Here is an 18,474-nt window from a genome sequence, read left to right on the forward strand (position 1 = left end):
TTTGCTACAACTTTTCGTATTTTCTACAGTATAAACACTTCTGAAAATCGCTCAGAAGATTTTCTTAAATGCAGCATTCACTAATTTTTTTATTTGATTTTAACAAATTTTAAGAACAAGAAATAAGAACAAACAAGGTTAAGAATTCTGTTCTATTTACATTTTAATAATCTATTTGTTACTTTACAGAAGCTTATTTCAGGTATTAAAAGTGTGTTATTTTTTGGCTTATGTTCCTCAGAAGTCTTTATTTTTATTAGAAAAGTTGCAGCATAAATTATATCTTAAGTTCATGACGAAAAAAACATGTGCATGATAAATTAGTATTTACATCAATATAAACAGAACACACAATACGGAAAAAACGTACAGTGAATCACAGGTGTAAAAAATAATAAAAAGTTTCTCATATAAAAACATGATTCCTACAACATCTAATCATTTTCAATGCACGCAATCATATAAGTTCTGAAGTGGTATTACTTTGTCCCATAGAAGATGAATATTTATCGCTATAGTTTATTTCATTTCGCAACATTTGCATTTTTTCCAAAACGGTGCGATTCTCTTCTTACAGTTTTTAAAACAAATGATAAGACAGAATAAATCAAGGGCCATGTTCCAAACATACAAAACCCCGAATCCAGTCTTGTATAATACAACCAATGCTATTATATTGTTCGCAACTGAGATAGAGGCCACAATCGAAGCTCGTATTAGCGTTTTCTGTATAACTGGCATAAGTTCCCCATAAGCATCGTTTTTATTCGTACATTTAAATCTGAGAACGGGAATCGCAAACAAAATCAGTTCAACGATGCGGGATTCACCTACATATATAGCTAATACTACTAAAATCCAAAAAGGGATACATTCTGACGTTGTGATGCCTTTGCTTATTGCTTCATATCCAGCAACTATTCCTAACACCAGACCCCCAACTATGATAATAACAATTTGAAAATAACACATATAGTATAACCCGACAGATGAAAGTTGCTTCAATTGTGGATTAGTATGTAATGAGACTTGACGCAACCATAGTATGATATCGACCACAACAAAAGAAAGTCCAATAAAAAATCCATTAGCGGCATAAATTAGGGGGTTTATTGTATAATATGACACAAATGTAACTAGCATTTTGATGACACCAATACATCCTAATATAACAATAAAGTAGCTCATTAGAGTATGCAGATTATCCGGCATAAAATAGTCCATTTTTTCCCGTATAGGATGTACAAATTTGTACAACTTTTCAGATATGAGAACATAAATTTGACACGCAGTCATATACGTCAGAGCAATCGCTGCAACGATATCTGAGCATAATACATCGTTTCCGAATTCTGTGTGATTGCTCGTGAATGATGCATCAAAGGAGCAGCTGACATTGTTGAATTTAAGTTGTAGTTGCTGAGTGGCGCTTCCTTCCTCCATTGCGTTGCTTTTGGAAATATATCACGGTCTACTGTTGGTGCATTATATATAATATATATATATATTTCAAAGGATCTATAGCTCATTGTGCGATGTCAGTTTTACTCTACGTAGTTTCAAAACTGTTCTTTTGGATGTATTATTAGAGGAAGATCGGGCCCAAAAATTCCAGCCCGACTCAGACCCTTGGGTATTAAACCCGACCCGACCCGAGCCCGACTAATTAACTGGATTTGCAGGCCCGAGCTCGAAGCAAACCCGAAATTTTATATTTTATTTGGAAGTTCATTGAATTGTCATTGCAAGATTTTAGTACAGTATGTGTCGTGTTGATGAGGCAACTTCTGCTTTTTGCAGACCACGTGGTCTGTCTCTCGTGGCCAAAAATCGGCCGAAACGCCTCATTTAAAAAAAAAGTCAGCGATAGAGAAAGTCGACCCGACACGAACGTAATGATTGACATTTCAGGCCCGACGCGGCCCGAATTTCTCGTCGGGTCGGGTTCGGGATCCAGGTCTTAGCTCTAATTTGGAGTCCATTCGACTGACGCAATACCATCGATCTTTTTATACCTTATATTTTTATGCTGTTCCGTAATCATTTACCGGATGGATGAGTCGGTTACAATTTCATAAAAGGCAAAAAAAAAACTATCAATTGTATAGTATTATGCAGTGTCATAGTTTTCTCAACTTTATAATAGGCGTTCTTAAAATTTCGAATTCAACCATTATTACTACTGGCAACTATTGTCAAAAATTGACTTTTACATCCGACTCCAGAGTATGTAATTGGCAATTTACTTTGGTATTAGCAAACCATATCCCAGCTCCCTTCCGTATAGAGTTCACAATTCCAACTTTGACCTGCAAAAGAGTTCGGAATCCATAATTTTACTGTACCGTAGAGTCAGAAAGGCATTTATGAAACCAACTCCAGAACATATTCCCTTGGCCCTGGTTCCCAACTGCTGCGACTTTACAAAATGATCTCTTCAAGGAGTAAAAGCATTGGAAACTTTCGAACTTCACCAATCTGGGAGAAATCGCAAAAAAAATCCTGATTTCTTTCATCAACCACATTTACTCAACTATGAAACATTGGGGTAAACGGAAGAGATAAGCCCTCCCAACATATGAAAAGTTCCAAAAGATTGTCAAGTTTGAATTAATTATACTATTTTGAACAAAGTGTTTAAATACTCAGACCATACATTTGCAAGATCGAAGCCAACCAGACATGATTTAAAATATTAATGACATGTTTACCCTAAAGTTTCTCCTGGTATAGTACTTTTCAATAACAACGAAATTAAATCAAATTTGAAATATAAAATTGCATAGGAATTTTTGTTTCAAATAGAACGAATGTTACAGTGTGTTTCATTGTTACAAACCTATTGTCTCTTCATTAGATTATTTTTTGATTGTGTTCATATTCAAATTCCTCTAATATTTGTTTGTTTTCAGCTTCATCATATTCGAGCAGGAAAAAAGATTTCTGAAAGTCACTGTATGATCTATCGACCGATATTGATTCGATTCATCGAATATCGACCATTTGTGCAAAATTAGAATTTCAATGAAATTGACCAATTTTAATACCTTCGATATAAATGAGTCAATTCCATATTTCAAACATTACTCCGGGATCAACCATTATATATATTTGATTGTGAGAAAGCACAAAGAATGAGAAAACCGATAGCTTCATAGAACTTTGGTCTGTGAGCGTTTCAGCTAGGTTTTTTCATCTGAAGTATCTATAGAATTGCTCATATTTCCTGGTTTCTGAATGTAATATGTAGAATAGACTTATTTGTCTCAATACATACAGTTGAATGGCGTAATATTTTTTTCATATTTTTTCCATTTTCTTTTATATGACGGATTTGCTAACGTTTTAAATTCGTTATTGCCAACTGCACAAACATCCGTACATTTAAGTTTGGAATTATTCTTTTGTCCACTTTATTCTAGCTAAAACGTTACACTGATATTTCTATCGAATTTCTGACTTGCTTTTGAAAATGAAAGTTATTGAAATACCGAAGGATATTATATAAAATTGTTTCTATTAACATTGTGTTGGACCAGGAAATTTTTGTACTGAATTGTTGGTGTATCAGCAGAGTATTATATTATTCAACTTGTCCATATTACGTACGTGTCTTTATGGCACTTTGAATGCGAGCCCATTTCCTGTCTTTGAATTGTTTGAATGTGAGTATTTTAAATTTGTGAGTAGGAACCCTGGTTTAGTGCAGTTTAATTTAAAAACAAAATCTACACACTGTCAAATCTGTTCACCAAACCTCTTGTGAATATAAGAAAGGTGACTGGGATAAGTTTACAAAACTTATTCGTGATGATACTATATGCCACGAACTTGTATACTTTCGCTACTGTTTGAATTCTACGCATCGGGAATTACAGTCGGTATTATCAATTGAATCACACTCTGCACCATCACATTTGTCGGAATGTGCTGCGGTGTTAGCGGAACGAAATAGAACTTCCCCCACTGCTTCCCGAAAAAAAAAAAAAATTTTGAAGTCGACAAAAAGATTTGATAATGGCAAAAAGAGATATGCAAATCCGACAAAAACCCATTGCGGCTCTGAAATTCAATCCCCGAGATTTTTTAAAGAATCTCTGTAATGGCTCTCCGTAATGGCTCCAAAATTATACACTCATCGCATTTGTTTGCCAAATTGTTTTTAAATGAGTGCGGTTTTGAAACGCACAGATAAAAATGTGAACGATGCTTCAACAACATCTGATAATGTTTTTCCAGCAGCTCATTGGCTGCTTTCGGCCCAGGCAGTATACCCAGATATTATATTTTTTAATTCTACGCGATGTTGTCAAAATTATTAATCGATGTCTTTCTGAATCCACTTTTTTTCACATTGCTTAGAATTAGCTACCATTGTTTCCACTCTTAAAAATAGCGGTGATCGATCGATCTTGGCAAAAATTGCCCTATTAGTCTCTTTACATTGTTTACAACTATAAGCAAAGTATTTGACTCCTACGCGGAGAAATTGCATTTAATTATATTGTTATTATTATATTCCGGCCATAATTTGTATTATTTTGCATTGTTGAATTTTTTCCTAACAATAAATTGGATGCTTAGAAAATATGCAGACGCAAACACTTCAATAATTCTATTGCGTAGTCAATTTCTTCAACGCTATGCGATCAATTTTTCCCAGCTTTGATTTCGGTATTTTGTCGACAAATTGGATGCCACCTCTTAACTGTTTGTAGTCGACAAGTTCTCCTGTGAGTAGAAAAATAATTTAAAATTTGTTGTTATTTGAAATAGTGAAAACCATGTTTTACATTTTCGTACTTTTAATAAGCTCAAGAAGTTCATCAGAGTTGACGGATGGAAGTTTTCGTACAACTAAAGCTTTTGGTATTTCTCCACAAAGTTGATCAGGAATTCCAACCACTCCAACATCTTTAACGCCAGGATGTCTCAAGAGAATATTTTCTATTTCAGCTGGCGGTACCTAGACAGGATACATTAAAATAAATTATATAAGTAAGTTGCATCTATAGAAGAAGAATAAATGTATTTTTGCTTGAATTTCAGTATATAGCCTGACTCATAGCTGAAGTATTCTCAAATATATATTGATCATTCGTCATCATAGATGCTCGTTTAGGCTAGGCCACGGAATCATCTAATTTAAACAATTGAGTTTGTCGTGAATCGAGTGTAACAATCGACTTACACTAATCTTTCCTTTCCTCATATCAAAATCCAAATTCTAAAAAATAATCCGTGCCATACCTGATAGTTTTTATACTTGATAACTTCCTTGAGACGACCAACTACATATAGCATATTGTTTTTAATATGTCCGATATCACCGGTGTGTAAAAATCCGTCTTTGTTTATTGTTTGTTCTGTAGCTTCTCTATTTCTGTAATATCCTTTAGTCATCTAGAAAAAAATCAGATTAGCCCACTCGGAATTCAATATCAGTTTCTTTCACTTAAAAAAACATGTATGAAGTGCGTAGTTGTTCTTTAGCGATGCATCGGTAAGCAATGCGTTGTTCATGTTATGTATATAGGGAATTACGACTGCGAGCTGATATCACATTTCAAAACCTGACTGTAGACTCAACATTTCGAGAATTACAAGAAAGACCTTAATTATTTATGGTTTTATTAGTTTTCTGTATTTTAATAGACGCCCATGTTTACTGCTCTGAGTCGTGTTCGAATCAGAGAGATTGACATTGCCTTGAGTAAATTCTTATATATAAAAGTTTCAGTACGTACCTGTGGGCCTTTCACTAAAATTTCACCTTCTTCACCAGACTTCAATTCTTTTCCGGTATTTGAATCAACAATCTGCAAAAAATGGTGAAGTTGAGAAGTTTTCTGTTCGTGGTACATTATGCGTTACTTGTTACCTGCTCTCGTGTTCATGATTTCTATTTCATAGTTGATTGCGTCTGAAGGATTTTGTCTTTTTACGTCATTTTTAAAACTATTTCAATTTCATGTGAGTTCATGATTTAGCTATGAATTGAGCCTTATCCCACACTTTATATTGCGACAAAACATTGAAAAAAAGATCTTACCATCATCTCAACATTGACACTGATCGAACCGACCGCATCGGCGAACGATTGCACATTGTTGTTTGCTGATATAGGAGTAAACTCCGTCATTCCGTAACCTAAACACGTTTGCAAGAATAAGCCAACCGTCTTCGTAAATATATATATATGTTCGAAGGCATGCGAATATTGTAGGTAAGTTTTTTTTTTCTATACGAGGCATACAAGATATGCACAAATTGTGTCATGATTATTGAATGGATAATCTCGTACTCATAATTGCACCTGGATGCTAATTGGTGGGACAAAAGGCACTCCCGTAGTGTGTGTACCAGGTTAGGGTTGGGCCATAATTTCATTCTAATTTTCCTTATTTTAGTTCTATCACGAGTTCGGAGACTGTTAGCTAAATGAATATATCCTCTGCTCATATAGGTTTCAGTCCCTTTACACAACTTGATGTAAAATAGGTGAACGAAATTAGTTACTTACGTGTTGGTACACACACTTCTGGAGCGCCGAATAAAAATATTGTGCGGCCGATCATAAACAAAAGAATTATATAATTTTCTGCCACACATTCAAAATGAGCATTGCTTTCGTTATATATATTCTTTATATATATATGTATAGTTTTTGACAACAAACTTGGAATCATGTTAAGGTTGAATCGCTCTCTAACAGCTTTCATTATCGATGTTGGAATTGATGAACCACCAGTAACCGATGTTTTCCAAGATGACACATCATATTTCTCGTGTAATTCTGTTTGTGACATTTCCATCATGACTGACGGCACCATAATGTAATGATTCACCTGGACAGATATAGTTTCTTGAAAGATATAAATGCAAATCAAACGCGAGGGCAACTAGAGTGAATTACTTGTGAGTAGCTACATTGTAGAAAATTGGAATCCATTTGCTGTCGTTAGCGAATTTCAAAACTCGTGCTTTTTCGGATATTAAGTTTTGCTGTTGTTATACTGATATCTATTAAATGGAAAACATAAACAACCCTGCTATAATGTTTGTAACCTACTTTATGTTACAACAGTGTTTGCTGGTGAAAAATAACATTAACGTAGATCAATAAAAATGGCGATGTTTTTGGAACAGAATTTTATCATACCTGGTATTTTTGTATTGCAGCTAGCATCTTTTCAATATCAAATCCACGATCCATAATAACTGTTAACCCTCCTTGTAAAGCCATCAGGACAAATACAAAACCGCTGACGTGAAACATTGGTCTTTCACTGTATAACGTTTCTCCTCGCTTGTAGCCGAAATGATACCTCCGAATCAACACAAAATTAGGCAGACACACGTATCCCTACCTCGTGTGCCTGGTATTTTATCTTATTACAATGAATCATCTCGCTTGCATGGCACAATTTAAAATCGCTGACTCGATGACAGGTAAAATGTTTCTCATTAAATACCAAAAAGAGTACAGTATTTTTTTTCTTATGGTACAATCATCTCAGTTAAAATCATTCTGAATGCATTTCTATGATCTAGTCTAGTTGTAACGATCTTAATATTTGATCAACGATTGCTCTTATGTGTGTGTTCTTGTGAGCCTTGCTTGAGCATTTGTTTAGGAAAACCAAGGTATATTCCTCTTACCAGTTACATAGTATTGATGCAATCATACTGTAATGAGTATGCATTACACATTTTGGCATTCCAGTAGTTCCACTAGAATATGGTAAGATGGCCAAATCCTCTTTTGCTGATACTTCAAAATTACAGACCAATGCTTCTGAAAGAATACATTCTGATAATAAATGACATGACATAAAACATTTTTATTGAGAAATTCAATTGCTTACCCTGATGTTTTTCAATTGCTGCAATGCCTTCATCCCATGTTTCAAATTCATCACTTTTTCCAATAATGATGATTTTCTAAAATACAATTTATTGGCTCCATGAAATGTGTCATTTCTAATTGATTGAAATGAGTGAATTTATATACAAGAGACGAAAATGATGGTGACGGAAATACACGGGATGTATGTATATGGTACGAGTGTATAGAAAGAAAGCTAATGACTTATCTAAAATAAATTAATAAAAATGTTGATTGATTGGCACCTATCAGCTTCTTTGAATGCGTATGTATAATGTATGCGTTAGTTTCGTCATTTATTACTTATCGATTTTAATCGGTAAGTATGTTGATAGGTATTTGTCTGTCTGTTTGTTTGCCTGTTTGTTTGTCTGTTAGATGCACGCGATATCTCACGAAAGCGAGATTGAATCTGCTCCAGATTTTGCATGTGCATTCATCATATGTCGTACCAGAAGCCTATTAATTTTGGATTATGTCGTATAATTAGCGAGTTATTAATTATTTAGTGATGGGACACAAGGTGTCACTATGGAGTAAGTGCGCTGTTTTGGGGGATCCCCTAACTTTCGATCGATAAGTCTTCGGTCTCTGACCAATATTCTCGTTTTGTTATTATTGAGTTTATAAACTAAATGCGTTTTCTAACTGGAATGGTTCCGAATTGTTCGACAACTCTCTTCACGACATCAATAGTTTCATCAGACGCGATGAGCATCTTTGGTTCCGTGATATTGAAGATATGCTTCATTTCTCCTAGAAATCAGAGAAAAATGCTTTATTACGATTTTGTTAGGAAACTTAGATTGTTAAAAGTGATTGCTTTTTTATTACAGATATATTAGAGTTAGACGCTAAAATAACAAGAGAGCGATGTTCAAACATATGAACACAAAAGACAAAACGAGTAGTACGGGAATGCAACAAGTCACTGTGTAGGCTACCGGTACATCAATCCTCACGACTAACGCGAAAGCCGCCACAAGGTGCGCCATTTTCGAATACGTCATTGCACACCAAAAACGAATTTCATGGAGCCCATAATAAATGAATAAAAGTAAGTCTTTTAACAAAAGATACAATCTTTGACCACTGAAAATACCCAATCAATTAGTACAGTAGGTATTGAAAAAATCGATTTTGTCAAACAATAAGAAGAGAATACCAATAAGAACAACAACACGATAACGAAACGATTCATATGTACATTTCGTGTCCAATAAATACTAAAACATAGATTAAATGTATCGGAATGTATTATGAGCACGATCGGGCTACATATTCGGTATTTAACTTATACTTTACCTTCTTTATATGAAGGATTACATGGTGATATAACTGCTCCACAAGATATCACTCCCATCATTGCTATTACATATTCCAAGCAATTAGGAACTATTAGACCAACGACATCTCCCTTATTTATCCCTTGCTTTTGAATGAATCTGCCACACGATTGTATTTGATTGTACAGCTGTCTGAAGGTAAGTTGTTTACCTTCGATGGTGTTTTCAATCTGTTGGAAATGAGAAATATTTTTTCTGTCATATTTATTTTAAATAAACATATATTTCCGGGGAGCGCATGATAATTACGGTATACACAAGAAAATGCTTAATGTGTGAACAAAATTGTTCTGTTTTGCACAAGGTATTACACAGGTTTACCACCTGTAAAGAATAGCTATAAATAATAATTCATACTTACCAGAGCAATTTCGTCCCCATATTCTTTTATACGCGACAGAAAGAAATCGCTAAAAGACACTTCTGGTATATCTAAACCTTCACCCAGTGATTTTACAGGCATTTTGGATTACTATCCGACTTCTGCGCTGAACTGGTTATACAAATTTCTATTAATGGTCCAAGGTCATTAAAAATGGTAACTAATTTAATAGATCAAATCGTGTATACATACTAAAGCGTAGCCATCAATTTTGCAAAAATTATGACTTAGATTAAAGCTATGAATAAAATATACATTTGCTAAATTTATTGCTAATAAAATTCATTTGCTAAGTTATTCGTAAAATCGAACCGGAAAGTTTGATACAAAATCAATTTGGCTAACCCCGGCTTACTACAAATATACCTCTGTCCTGCACATCGATATTCATTCACTCAATAAAGTTATGCGCAATGTGACTGCAATTTTATTTTTAATAAGACATACTTCATTACGTTATTGTCATACCAGGTGAATTTCCTATATTTTGTGTGCTTTATTTTTTGAAGCATTTCAAGTCCCTTTAAAACTTTATAACATCAATTTCCATATAATTCTTTCCTCCCTACGAGAGAAATCTGAATACATTTATTACGATCATACACTTTATAAAATGCCCCAAACGGTTTATCACACGCATTTATCGACTGAAACAGCGAGTAAACAAAAATGTTATTTACTATTCGTTTTACAGGTCTAAATATGCGTAGCGGTAAAAAGGACTTATGTGTTCACCTCTGTTCTATTTGTGATCCCATTTGTTACGTAGAAACCACGGTGATGAGAAGGTTTTGTATTATTGAAATGTTATCCTCGTTTTCTCTAACATTCTATAAATTTTCTCTACCTTTCTGCGGAAAAATAAGTTAGGGTTGCAAACATACGTTTGTGGGCATGCATAAGTTATTATGCAAACATACTAAACAAATAGACTAGCCAACAGTGGTAGGTACTTATGAGACATGGACCATGTTGTTTTTCATAGAAATGAAACATTATTGTTAAGGCAATACAGTATCACTTGATTTAAAATGTTATGTTGTTATAGACATACCCCTTAGTCATTTTAAACTTTTTTTGGTGCTCCCGAAGTATGCGAACCAAGATGGCGGACATCGGAACGTAACATGGGTAACAGGTTAGGGTTAGGCGATGATTTTTTTCCAATTTTCCTTATTTTAGTCCTATTATCAGTTCGAAGACTAGCCAAGAGCCTCCCGTAGTATTTATATCTAAAATTATGGCCTAACCCTAACCTAGTACACATATTACATCCCGATGTCCGCCATCTTGGTTCGCATACTTCGGGAGCCCCGACAACTCTAGCCTTTGAGCGTCACTTATGGAGAAAAATAAGGAAACATGATTTATACTTAGTAACTGCCTGACTTCGCTACACAAAAAGCTCGTAGGTTAAAATAGTTTGATGTCGATTTCGTATTCAGATGAAAGTAGCAAATTGTGAATTTGTAATGTCAAATTTATTTCATTTCACAAATATTTTATATATTGGTTACAGAGAAGACGAATGGATTGAATTTGTTTATTACATTTATTCAAATACTAATTTACGTGCTCATGTTATCATATAAATGCCGCATAGCAAAACGTAAAGTTGGAATAGCTACAAACAAAAAGGAGAATATTGTAGAAAGTTCATATCACATGAGTTCACTTCGCATTGGATTGAGATGATACAGACAACCCCTTGTGCATCCTGCATCGAAAAGTTCCATCTTATAGTAGTATGAACCACTTCGAGATATACCGCAATATGCCTATAATTGTAAACGATTTTTTTCTCCAGCTAATGAACTATAAGCATTGATACAAAGGTTATATCTTTGGAGAGATTGGAAGTATAGATAAATATGCAAATTTTAGAAGATCTTATATTTAAAGAGGAAACTCATAAAGAATGTGACTAATTAACTTTTATGAAAAAGGAATTTTTTTCACACTTGGATACTCAGCAAATCTCATTCGGAAGCTATTTAAACCTTTAAGGGTAAACAATTGATTCAAAATTTCGTTTTCTATTTTGTTTGAACAGCACTAATGATCTCAATAACTTCATTAAAATGAGAACAAGAGGGACATTCGAAAATTGAATTTCGTATTTTTATTGTATCTTGTAAAATTATATATTATATTATTACCACGATAAAATATATATACCTCATTTTCTTGGTGAAAAAATTCATTTGGTTGAATTTAAAAAATATGCCCGACAAGTATATAGGCTACATTGTACACAACTTTGGCCGCGAGGTCGCAATCTTGTAAATGCAGATAGCAAAAATGTAACAAAAAGTAGGCTGTATCTCGCAGGACTTATTATTATACAATTTTACTTAGATCAACAATGTTTGAAGTAAATGCTCAAATTCCCGTGGTTCTTGTAACATGGATGTTTGAAAAAGCGCGTTATTCGGGGCTTATATTTATGCAGACCCTCTTTTTGGAAGTTTTGCAAAACAACATCCGTGGCCAAGTGAGATAAGGGAAAGGAGCAGCCACCCAGGACAGCACGTTGTAGTGGAAGCAGATCCAAGCTGTAGAGTGCACGTTATTGCACATGTTTTTGTCGATGTGTTTTTATACACCTAAAAGCTGACATTACGTGGATAGTGTTGTGTGATTGATTAGCATCGAGAAGGAATGCCTGACAAGCAAAGGGAAAGAAGCTGTCGTTCATAAAATTTGTTGTCAACAAAGGAGCGATTAGACACCACAATGAGTGAGTTGCTTTTTGTTAATAAATGAGTTTGATTTTATACACGTGAGTTTGTTGCTTAGTTTGATGATTTAATTATTACTAATACAAAATTTCACTCTTACTTGACCTTTGACTTCTTCATTCTTACGTATAACAACATTTATAATTTGTTCATCCCCGAATAATTTTTGAATTCAAGGGGCATAATTATCAGAAACTAGCCCTGGGAAGCAATAATGTTTGACAGTGGATAAGGGGTGAGCATTTCATGCAAAACCTCCCAAAAATGACATTTAAATATTCGGATGCATGCAGCAGGAATTGAATTTTTATTGCAAAGATTATCTACTACCTTTTTAATTAAATTTACTCTGTTTATTTAGGTGTAAATGATGATTTATTATACGAACATAAAGTTATTGCTTAAGCAAGCTAGATTGAATAGGATTTGAAGAATGTCCTGACGCTAAAAACAATAATAGAACTATAAAAATATGTAAAAGTAATAGTTATGTAGCAAATAGTAACCGTTTTACAGAATTATGTCAAATGAAGCCCTTTTGTACCCGAGGTTGGTACGTTTAAAAACGGACCCTACTGAATATAAGCACGTGAGAATATATCAGAAATACCAGACTGCTGATTGGCTATTTGAAAAATAGACGGAATCGTGGTTGACTTTCTGCGATTGCTTATATAGCTGTTTCAATCGTGTGCTGCTCATATATATATATAACTGCAACGAATATCGTTGCCGAGGTAAATGTATTGTGTGTGCTGTTTGGGCCAATGAGTGTTCAGCTGCGAAATACGTTTCAACTCTAGCCGACTGTAGGCATAACTCACACTATTGATAGGCTTTCTGGATTTCAAAGAAGCCGTGTTGTAACATACGGTCAGCAAATAGAGATAATAAACAATAACCTGTTTTCTCGTAACAGCCAGGTGTATTTGTAAGATTTCATTAGATCATTGTCTAACTACAACTAGAAATAAGATCAAAATGCCGGTAAAATCTCCTCATGGAATGTTAGATATTCCAGAAGAAAATTTGAGCGATTTCTTTTTGTCGTGTATAAAAGAATATGGCGACGATATTGCAATGGTAAGTATCAAGTTTTATTCGTAAATGTTTGATAAACTTTCAAATATCTCGCTAAATAGTTTTAACGTTTACCAAAGTATACAGCATTCCAATGAGAAGTTAAAACCTTGCAATTTCATTGGGCTATGTGCGTGAACTAGCAGAATTTTCAACTTTTGCAAAACGTGTTGTACAATGGTTTAAAGGTGCTTATCTCAACACAAAATAGATAATATTGGCCTTAAAGTTTACCAACCTTTTTTAGTTGACGGACAATTTTTTCATGCCAATTTTTCATGCAGTCCAATAAGACATAGTGATGCAAAATTACTTTGTTATATATCCATTTACTTCAAGTCAAATATTTACCTACAGATGCCAGCGTGGTTAAGTTGCTTGCGGGTCAAATCATGCTCTAATGCGCAAGTATGTCGTCGCTATTTGCATTGTAGCATGTAAAGAAACGGTAAATGTGCTACAAGCGATGCCTCTTGTTGACCACCAAAACACTTGATAATCCACTCCTACTTATTTTAATTTGTGTCAAGGAATTGTTAAAAACATGGACATAAATCCTCATCATAGCGTTATCGTTATTGCTGTTATTGCAAGGTTGCAAAAGATCGATGAGCCTCATAACCACGTTCCACATTATGGGACGCGAAAAAAAACTGCTTCAATATACAAATACACGTGGCCTGGTATAATCACGAAGAAACACTTTACCCATTTGAGTCTTGAAACAAAATCTTAATAAAGCGTTTGTCTCTAATTTACAGGAGAAATGCAACACATCTTCAAAATCACGGAACCGAAGATACTTATTGTATCTGACAAAACTATCAATGTCGTAAAGAGAGTTGTCGAACAAACCAAAAGCATTCAAGTCAGATAAGCCTATTAATTCTAAAACTAATAGTAGTATTCTAGGTATGAATAAAAACCACCAACCTTCGTGTGTTTGATTATGAACACTCTACGAAAAGGAATTATATACCAGAGAAAACATGTCGATTCGTCCTCCATTTTTAATTGTTACTTTAGGGATATTTATTTTGTAAGGACCACCATTTTACAATTTGTTTAGTCTATATGCAAATGCATTATAGTCAATAATGGATGAAAGTAACTCATTATAAATGTTTAAGTATAGTTATAATCTTCTTTTCTCTTATTTTTAATCGAAAATGAATCTATTTCTTTTTTTTATTTTAGAAAATCATTGTCATTGGAAAGAGTTATGAATTTGAAACGTTGGATAAGGGTATTGCCGCAAATGAAAAAGAGCAAGGTAAGTCATTCAATATTCGACATAAAAAAATTTATCCTTTTCATTTACTAAATGTTTCATCTTTTATTAGCATTGGTCCGTAATTTTGAAGTATCAGCAAAAGATGATTTGGCCATTTTACCATATTCAAGTGGAACTACTGGAATGCCGAAATGTGTAATGCACACCCATTACAGTATGATTGCAACGTTATTATCTAGCTGGTAAGAGAAAAGAAATCTATTTACCCGAAAAGATTGATAAAATTATTATTCTCCGATATTATAGTTCTGAAAAAAGAAGGCCTTTTTTATAATCTTACTAGATTAATTTTTTAAACATTATCAGGAATGGTACTGGTTTGGTTGCGATGGGGTTCTGGTTTATTAGGGTCCAAGATTGATTATGCGTTGTTTCCAAGGAATCATCTCGGCTTCAAACGAGGAGAAACGCTCTACAATGAAAGGCCAATGTTCCATGTCGGCGGGTACATGTTTGTTTTGATTTCTCTGCAGGGAGGGTTGAGAGTTATTATGGATCGTGATTTTGATGTTGAAAAGACGCTAATTGCGATACAAAATTACCAGGTATGACAAAAGTCAGTTCCAATATCATCGATAATTTCTTTAATACATTTTTGGTCACAACTTCAACTCTTTTAGTACATTCTACGCTACTGACGATTCTCTTGACTTCGTAAAGTAACATTGAAAGAGAATAAATACTGCAAAAGTTATCCAAGCATGATTGCACTTCAGCCTTTCATAAAACCATATCAATCTAGGTGAATCATCTCATGATGGTACCGCCAATCATGCTGGAAATGTCTCAAACAGATTTACACAAAAAGTATGATACGTCATCATGGAGATCAGCTTTGACCGGTGGAGCGTCAATTCCAACTTTGATTATGAAAAATGTTAAGGAACGGTTCAGCATTCAAATGCTTCCAGGTTTGTTGACAAAAACTGTAGCCAGAGTTTGGGTGAGGAATTATCTATTTGATTGATCACGGCACAATTTATCGTGTTTGTTAATTAACATTTTTTATTGAGAATCTCACTCAAATATATACACGAACTCACAAAATAAAAAGGGAGCAAACTTATTTTAACGGACCATAATATTTAGGTTACGGAATGACGGAATTTAGCCCTATAGCAGTGAACGGCAATATACAATCGTTCGTAGATGCTGTCGGATCAATCAGCGTCAATGTTGAAATGATGGTAAGATTTTATTTTTAATGTTTTATTGATATTTTGGGATATATTTCAACTCATAGCTAAATCATAATCTTATATGATATTGAAAGAATCGTGCAAATGTGTTGAAAATATAAATTACATTTGTCCCAAATCAAATATACATTAGAAAATAATATGTAGAACACGTAAGTCCAGATAAGCCGACAACACAAGTTAATGAGAAAATGCAGGTTTTAGATAACACGCTGTCATAATGAGATAAGAGGTGAAAGTCAACACTGCACATCAAAACCACACTTTTTATTCATTTTCATGTTAATTTTTGCAGATTGTTGATCCAAATACCGGAACAGAAATGAAATCCGGCAAAAATGGTGAAATTTTAGTCAAAGGCCCGCAGGTACGTCCTGAAAATTTTATGAGAATTTGCTCAATAGCAATCCCAAGCGCACTCATTGAAAAGAGAAGTGAACTTGACGGAAAGTTCAAATACAATCATGGCATGGTATAAAGCTGAGCATGAAACCATACAAGAAGATACATAACGTGAACAATTTATTGCTCGCCAATGTCACATCGCTGTCACACCGGCTTTAGCATTTTCTATTGGATTCCAAAAGAGCTAATCTAATTTTTTCTAGATGACTAAAGGATATTACAGAAATAGAGAAGCAACAGAACAAACGATAAATAAGGATGTATTTCTCCACACCGGTGATGTTGGGCATATTAAAAACGATATGCTGTACGTAGTTGGTCGTCTCAAAGAAGTTATCAAGTATAAAACCTTTCAGGTAAAGCACTTATATTTCAACATGAACTCAAGCTTTTCATATTTTGATTTTATCTTGAATAGGTAGGATATAGAGCAATTCAAAACAGTGAATTTCATAACAGGATTTCATTTAGCCAATAAGATTTGTCATCAGATCCAAGCTGTAGAATTCGCGTTATTGCATGCGAGTTTTATCTCCCGAGTTATTTTTGAACTTAGGTATATATGATTATCTTATGTATGTATAGTTATGTATTTTACTCTATTATATCATGTTTAGGTAACACCAGCCGAAATTGAGAATGTTCTCTTGAGACATCCAGGCGTTAGAGATGCTGGAGTGGTTGGAATTCCTGATCAGCTTTGTGGAGAATTACCGAAAGCTTTGGTTGTACGAAAACTCCCGTCCGTCAATTCTGATGAACTTCTCGCGCTCATTAAAAGTAAGGAAATATGAAAGAAGTAATCCATATTCTTCTATTTCAATTAACAATAAAATTATTGCTGTAATTACAGGAGAACTTGTCGACTACAAACAGTTAAGAGGTGGCATCCAATTTGTTGACAAAATACCGAAATCAAAACTGGGAAAAATTGATCGCTTAGAGTTGAAGAGAATGACTACAAATCACGAAGGAGTATAAATTGTAGCCCAAATGTAATAAAGGAAAATATAATCGAATGCGTCTTTCCCATCCGGTAGTGTTAAAATAAATCAACTAATAGCATTACAAGAAGATTTTACATCTTACTTGAATTATTCACGTTCCATAATACATGTGAATAAATATCAGTGATATACTGGGATATTACGTCACCATTTGCGGAAATGAACCATAGTATCAGCTTATGATAAATAGTTCCTGTTCCTATATGAGAATAAAACTCTAGATTGCAAATATATGATACAAATAATATTGTAATACTGACAACATCACCTGTTTTATAACAATACGTAGCTTCAAGGGTGAATAGAAATTTCATCTATATCCGGGAAGGTAATAAGAATATAGATTTATGCATCAAACGACAAATATTGGCATGGTTTAGCGCCTATATAAATGGAAAATATTTTATTTTATATTCAGTCCAGTTATAGCAGAATAGAACGCATCTAATATTTGCATGTTCAACATTCTGTCCATTTCAAGTTTCGACTAACATTTATTCAAAAGTATGCAAGTCGCCCAAATGTTTCAAATCTTTGAATACTTGCACACCAACCTATTTCAATTCAAACACTTGTATATTTTTGCATAGTTTTTGCAATATAAATTCAATATGTGCCAAATTCTCTTAGTTGAAAGAATGATATATCATAAAAAAAAATGGAAAGACATGTAATATTGTATATAGTTAACAAACATGAGAGATATTTATGAAATTCATACCGAACTTGTTATTTCGATATACGACGATATATCTTAGTCATGTACCGAAAGCATCTGTTTTATTTAATATTCATATATGTATGCATATATCATTTTCTTGGTTTGATAAAATGAAATAAACTCTCTCTAACTCACTCTCTCGTTGATTTCAGTTTGAATTACAAATGCATCTAGTGAATTTCAAAATGATAACAGAAGTCATTCTGAGGTCGTGGCTTTGTTACTATTGGTTACAATTTATAAAAAAAAACATGGGAATAAATGATTCGGTTACTTCCTGGAAAATTGATTTATTAGTCAAGTTTCCATTAATAGATTCGCAAAAGAAATAGTGATGACCTCTTCTTATTTACTCGATGTTACTGCCCCTGAATGCTCCTGGTAAACGACTTCTTATGTACACATGCGTGG

The 18,474-nt window shown here is 33.9% G+C and overlaps 2 protein-coding genes across 3 annotated transcripts; one reads left to right on the forward strand and one right to left on the reverse strand.

Moving 5' to 3' along the window:
- Positions 1–4,453: 4,453 nt before the first annotated feature.
- On the reverse strand, positions 4,454–9,850 carry LOC120342058 (putative 4-coumarate--CoA ligase 2). Its single transcript, XM_078114964.1, has 12 exons — positions 9,596–9,850; positions 9,194–9,404; positions 8,538–8,644; positions 7,869–7,944; positions 7,663–7,798; positions 7,163–7,328; positions 6,680–6,848; positions 6,053–6,150; positions 5,748–5,819; positions 5,251–5,403; positions 4,804–4,966; positions 4,454–4,731 (listed from the first exon to the last, which is right to left on the reverse strand). The coding sequence occupies exons 1-12, from the start codon at positions 9,695–9,697 to the stop codon at positions 4,616–4,618; spliced, it is 1,569 nt and encodes a 522-aa protein (XP_077971090.1). The 5' UTR covers positions 9,698–9,850; the 3' UTR covers positions 4,454–4,615.
- A 3,344-nt stretch (positions 9,851–13,194) lies between these two features.
- On the forward strand, positions 13,195–18,173 carry LOC120341982 (uncharacterized). Of its 2 annotated transcripts, XM_039410616.2 has the most exons (11): positions 13,195–13,440; positions 14,199–14,305; positions 14,635–14,710; positions 14,781–14,913; positions 15,111–15,276; positions 15,474–15,642; positions 15,821–15,918; positions 16,226–16,297; positions 16,539–16,691; positions 16,953–17,115; positions 17,189–18,173. In XM_039410616.2, exons 2-11 carry the CDS (start codon positions 14,204–14,206, stop codon positions 17,314–17,316), a joined length of 1,260 nt encoding a protein of 419 aa, XP_039266550.2. In that variant the 5' UTR covers positions 13,195–13,440; positions 14,199–14,203; the 3' UTR covers positions 17,317–18,173. The 2 variants fall into 2 exon arrangements, with proteins under 2 accessions (XP_039266550.2, XP_077970292.1); XM_078114166.1 differs by having other exon boundaries at positions 13,197–13,440; positions 14,199–14,710; positions 15,038–15,276.
- The last annotated feature ends 301 nt before the right edge of the window (positions 18,174–18,474 follow it).

Source organism: Styela clava, chromosome 1, assembly GCF_964204865.1.
Source record: "Styela clava chromosome 1, kaStyClav1.hap1.2, whole genome shotgun sequence".
Lineage (NCBI taxonomy): Eukaryota > Metazoa > Chordata > Ascidiacea > Stolidobranchia > Styelidae > Styela > Styela clava.

Bases quoted from the DNA above. Each gene is read 5' to 3' on its own strand.
- LOC120342058 (XM_078114964.1), bottom strand. From the start codon at position 9,697: ATGCCTGTAAAATCACTGGGTGAAGGTTTAGATATACCAGAAGTGTCT. The intron at 9,405-9,595 runs GTAAGTATGAAT...CATTTCCAACAG, and splicing joins ATGGGGACGAAATTGCTCTG to ATTGAAAACACCATCGAAGG. The intron at 6,151-6,679 runs GTTTGTTGTCAA...AAACGTGTTTAG, and splicing joins CAACCTTAACATGATTCCAA to GTTACGGAATGACGGAGTTT.
- LOC120341982 (XM_039410616.2), top strand. From the start codon at position 14,204: ATGCAACACATCTTCAAAATCACGGAACCGAAGATACTTATTGTATCT. The intron at 15,919-16,225 runs GTAAGATTTTAT...TAATTTTTGCAG, and splicing joins GCGTCAATGTTGAAATGATG to ATTGTTGATCCAAATACCGG. The intron at 17,116-17,188 runs GTAAGGAAATAT...CTGTAATTACAG, and splicing joins ACTTCTCGCGCTCATTAAAA to GAGAACTTGTCGACTACAAA.